The 5,097-nt window shown below is 56.1% G+C and overlaps 1 protein-coding gene across 1 annotated transcript in view; it reads right to left on the bottom strand.

The window, feature by feature from the left end:
• Positions 1 to 5,097, bottom strand: part of ADGRE5 (adhesion G protein-coupled receptor E5) — an 18,772-nt gene that overhangs the window by 6,346 nt on the left and 7,329 nt on the right. Inside the window, exons 6-12 of the mRNA XM_011953400.1 lie at positions 4,530 to 5,012; positions 2,826 to 3,005; positions 1,442 to 1,633; positions 839 to 1,065; positions 630 to 696; positions 436 to 527; positions 167 to 335 (exon numbers count right to left, since the gene is read on the bottom strand). Coding sequence (XP_011808790.1) covers positions 167 to 335; positions 436 to 527; positions 630 to 696; positions 839 to 1,065; positions 1,442 to 1,633; positions 2,826 to 3,005; positions 4,530 to 5,012 — 1,410 coding nt within the window. The remainder of the gene's footprint in view (positions 1 to 166; positions 336 to 435; positions 528 to 629; positions 697 to 838; positions 1,066 to 1,441; positions 1,634 to 2,825; positions 3,006 to 4,529; positions 5,013 to 5,097) is intronic.

The following is a 5,097-nucleotide window of genomic DNA, read 5'->3' as shown; positions in this document are numbered from 1 at the left end:
CTTGTCTGGCCTCACCCTGGCTATCTTTGAATTTGTTTGTAAAGACAGCGTCTGGTTATGTTGCCCAGGCTGGTCTGGAACTTCTGGACTCAAGCAGTCCTCCTCCCTCAGCCTCCCAAGTAGGTGGGAGGATGACAGGTGTGTGCCACCATGCCCAGGCCCCCACCTTCTTGTTGAGCAGGCAGTGCAGCAGGTAGAGGAAGGCGCCCTGCAGGCAGTTGAGGATGGTGAACACATAGGTCAGCACCAAGCTCCGATTGTCGAAGATGAACAGGCCAAAGACCCAGGTGCAGCCCAACAGGAAGAGTTGCGCGATGGCCGTGATGGTCAGCGCCCTGCGGGGAGGGGGGTTGCAGCGTGGGCCCCCACATCACCTCCAGCTTCATGCCCCTCACCCCGGCCCTGCCTCCAAGTCCTCCCAGCCCCTCCTCTCACCTCGCCTTCTTTAATTTCTTCATGTCTGGATTGATTTCAGAAAACTTCTGAGTGAGCTTCCAGACGGTAGTCACAAAAATGACAGCATTGCACTGGGCGGGGAGCAGATTGTGGGTTAGAGGGCAAGAGCGATGGTCCAGGCGGGCCTGGGCCCATGGCGCTTGGGCTTTGGTGGAGGGGGAGTGGGCACTTACCAAAATGATAAAGGTCACAGGTCCCAGGAAGCTCCAGAGGAAGCCCTGCTCAAAGTCCAGCCAGCAGCTGGGAGGTAAGGGAGGGGTCCCATCAGTGCCCCAGGAAGCCAGAAGCAGAACCGAGGGCAGCTGGACATCGTGCGTGGCACTGCTTGTGAGCCCCTGGCCTAGCACCCCGCCCTCCCCCTGCCCCACCTCGTTGCACTCACTATCTGGGGCGGCCGTAGCCCTTGCTGTAGACGGCAGCCGAGACGCCCACGATGAGCAGAGGCACGCCATAGCCGATCAGGCAGAGCCAGCGCGTACTCAGGCCCTGGCCCTGGAAGACGCGCACCACAAGAAAGTAGAGCTCCAGGCCCTCGAGGCTCATCCAGCAGAAGGCGGCCAGGAAGCAGTAGTGCAGCAGCCCGGCCACCAGGCGGCAGCGCAGCCCCACCTGCGGGGCGGGGATGGAGGGGCGGGGCGACGTCAGCGTGGGGGGGGGGCATGCGGCGCCAGGGCCCCCAGAGTGGGCGGGGCCACAGCCGAAGGGTGGGCGGGTGTGGAGCCGGGCCAGGCTCCCCTCCAGGGCCCATCCCCAACAACGCTTATAGAAGCGAGCGGGGACTCGGGGCATGGCCAGGCGGCTCCAAAGCCAGCGCCCTTTAAAGAGAACCCGACCCCCCCGGCGGGCGGGGCCAGATCCCGGGCAGGGGCGGGGCCTCATGCCTCCAGGGCCCGCCTACCCGACCGAGCCCCGGGAGTGGGCGGGAATAACCCCTCCCACGCCTCCCTGACCCCAGAGCTCAGGTGGGAGCCGGGCGGGACCTCACCTGGCCGCCTTCGTTCTCGATGCCGGCCAGGAAGATGGTGGAGCCCACGAAGAGGCAGATGCAGAGGTGCAGGTGTATGGTGGTGCGCGAGCCCTGGATGGGCCGCACCAGCAGGAAGGTGAGGATGCACAGCAGCAGGCAGAAAAGTGACAGCGCCAGTCCTACCCTGGTGATCAGGGTCAGCTTCCAGTCCTAGGAGTGGCACCGGGTGCTCAGGGTTTCTTCAGGGCCTGAGGCCTTCCTGCCCTCTTTGTGGTCCCTTTTCCGCCAACACTCTGACGGACCCACCTCTCTGACCTCCTCCCTTGTCCCTCCTAGATCTGGCCACACTTACCAGCTGGCAGGGGAGTCTAGGGATTTCACATTTTTGTGCGTGCTGGGCCTTTGGCCTGGACCACAGGCGCCCCCTTTCTCCACCTAATTGCAGTTTTCGACAAGACCCAGCTTAACTGTGGTTCCTACTGAAGTCACATACAGAAAGTGGTGCTCCAGGCTGAGTGCGGTGGCTCACGCCTGTAATCCTAGCACTTTGAGAGGTTGAGGTGGGCGGATCACCTGAGGTCAGGAGTTCAAGACCAGGCTGCCCAACATGGTGAAACCCCGCCTCTACTAAAAATACAAAAATTACCTGGGCATGGTGGCGTGCACCTGTAATCCCAGCTACGTGGGAGGCTGAGGCAGGAGAATCACTTGAACATGGGAGGCAGAGGTTGCAGTGAGCCAAGATCACACCACTGCACTCCAGCCTGGGCGACAGAGCAAGACTCTGTCTCAAAAAATAAAATAAAATAAAAAATAAAAAAATTTTAAAAAGCCGGCATGGTGGCTCACACCTGTAATCCCAGCACTTAGGGAGGCCAAGGCGGGTGGATCACCTGAGGTCAGGAGTTCAAGACTAGCCCGGGGAACATGGTGAAACCCTGTCTCTATTAAAAATACAAACATTACTCAGGCATGGTGGTGCACGCCTGTAATCTCAGCTACTCGGGAGGCTAAGGCAGGAGAATCCCTTGAACCTCACTAGCTGAGATTGCATCACTGCACTCCAGCCTGGATGACAGAGTAAGACTGTGTCTAAAATAAAAAGGGCAAGTGGTGCTCCCTTGGAATGCTCTACACGGGGAGCTTTTACTTAACATCTCACAACTGGTACGGGATGGACAGGCAGAGGAGCTACTGGCTGCACCCAGTGTATAGTTGGTGGGTTGTAGAGAAGAGGCCAAAGGAAGAGGATGCGAGGGGTATGATGTGGGGACACCTGGGCTGTGCAACCACGCACACATATCTGAGCAAGCAGCGGGGCTCCATGGAGAACTAGCTGCCTGTCTGGTTGCTGCTGGACCTTGTTACCTGTGGGTGCTTGAGGATGGCCCCAGCTGCTTACCTCCAGGTCATAATGAGCCATGAGGATTGCAAAGCTGCTCAGGTGGCTGCATTGGCAGGTGGTGCTGCCGTTCTTGCTGCCCAGCACCTGGCAGCCCTCGGTGGCCCAGTGCCCTCCCCTGTTGCTGTCACTCTTCCAGAAGGCACAGATCAGCTCCTGCCGTGGCCCAGGCATCACGTCCTGTGGGCAGATGGGGGTGGTCAGAGAGGTTGGCCTGGAGCTCACTCTTAGGTCCTGGGCTTGCGCTGAGCCCAAGAGGGCTGCTTGTTTACTAGATGAGTATTGACTGAGCGCCTACTGAATGTAACAGTTTGGAGACACAGCAGTGAACACTGCAGACACAAGCACCTACCCTTGTGAGGTTGACATAAGAGTGGGAGAGGTGGCCGGGCACAGTGGCTCATGCCTGTAATCCCAGCACTTTGGGAGGCCGAAGCGGGCGGATCACCTGAGGTCAGGAGTTTGAGACCAGCCTGGCCAACATGGCAAAACCCCGTCTCTTACTAAAAAATACAAAAATTAGCTGCGCGTGGTGGCAAGCACCTGTAATCCCAGCTACTCGGGTGTCCCGGGCAGGAGAATCGCTTGAACCTGGGAGGTAGAGTTTGCGGTGAGCCGAGATTGAGCAACTGCACTCCAGCCTGGGTGACAAGAGTGAAACTCCATTTCAAAAAAAAAACAAAAAAAAGTGGGAGAGGCAGATTATATCATAAACCTAATGAATAAGTAACATACGTAGTACATTAGAAGGTGTCCAGGCATGGTGGCTCTCGCCTGTAAGTAATTCCAGCACTTTGGAAGGCCAAGGTGAGAGGATTGCTTGAGGCCAGGAGTTCGAGACCAGCTTTGGCAACATAGCGAGACCTCCATCTCCATTAAAAAAAAATTTTTTTTTAAATTAACTGGGCATAGTAGTGCACACTTAAAGTCCCAGCTACTCAGGAGGCTGAGGCGGGAGGATCACTGAAGCCCAGGAATTCTAGACCATCCTGGGAAACATAGTGAGATCCCTGTCTCTATCAAAAATAAAAAAGTTAACTGGGAGTGGTGGTGCATGCCTGTAGCCTCAGCTACTCAAAACTCTGAGGCCAGAGGAATGGTTGAGTCCAGGAGTTCAAGGTTGCAGTGAGCTATAATCGCGCCACTGCACTCCAGCCTGGGCCACAGAGTGAGACCCTCCTGTCTAAAAATATAAATAAATAAGAAAAGAAAGGCCGGGCGTGGTGGCTCATGCCTGTAATCCTAGCACTTTGGGAGGCTGAGGCGGGTGGATCAACTGAGGTCAGGAATTTGAGACCAGACTGACCAACATGCAGAAACCCCATCTCTGCTAAAAATACAAAATTAGCCAGGCGTGGTGGCACATGCCTGTAATCCCAGCTACTCGGGAGGCTGAGGCAGGAGAATCGCTTGAACCCGGGAGGCAGGGATTGCAGCGAGCCGAGAATGTGCCATTGCACTCCAGCCTGGACGACAGAGTGAGACTCTGTCTCAAAAAAATAAAATAAAATAAAACAAAAAGTAAAATAAAATAAATAAAATAAGTAAATAAGTAATGAGGTCAGGGAAGGCCCAAATGAGAAGACCGGAATCATAAAAAACGGAGTCACATGGGGAAAGCGCTTTACAGGGAGGGGCCCAGCACATGCAAAGACCCTGGGTTATCTTTGAGGAAGGAGCAGAGTGAGCAGAGTGAGCAGAGACCTTGGCAGGAGGGTCTCTTCCCTCCTCCCCACCGGAGGACTCAAGGTGGGAGAAGGCGAACAGGATGGGGAAGTTGAGTTCCTTGGTGTTGTTGTGGCTCAGAAAGACGGAGTTGACGGCCGACAGGCGTCTGAGTCGGACACCACGGATGTTACTTTCATAGATCTCCTCCAGCTCAGCTTGCTTCTTGGAATGCAGGTTCAAGGAGGCATTGGCCAGCAATGTCGTCATGTTCTGGATGGAGAGGATGCCCGCCACGGCGGGGCCTGGGGAACAGACACGCTCGCTGCCTACTCCTATTGTCCTCCTCCCATGCTCTATCCTCCCTCCCAAGATGGCCCAACTCAGGCTCAGCCAGCCCACCACGATGACGCCAGGAGCCTCTCCCGATGAGTCAGTTTCTAGCTGTTCCTTTTTTAATTTTTTTTTTTTGAGACGGAGTTTCGCTCTTTCCCCCAGGCTGGAGTGCAGTGACGCAATCTCAGCTTACTGCAACCTCCACTCCCCAGGTTCAAGCGATTCTTCTGCCTCAGCCTCCCGAGTAGCTGGGATGAAAGGCGCCTGCCAC

This window comes from Colobus angolensis, unplaced genomic scaffold (genome assembly GCF_000951035.1).
Source record: "Colobus angolensis palliatus isolate OR3802 unplaced genomic scaffold, Cang.pa_1.0 Scaffold36, whole genome shotgun sequence".
NCBI lineage: Eukaryota > Metazoa > Chordata > Mammalia > Primates > Cercopithecidae > Colobus > Colobus angolensis.
This window is presented reverse-complemented; position numbering and strand designations above follow the sequence as displayed.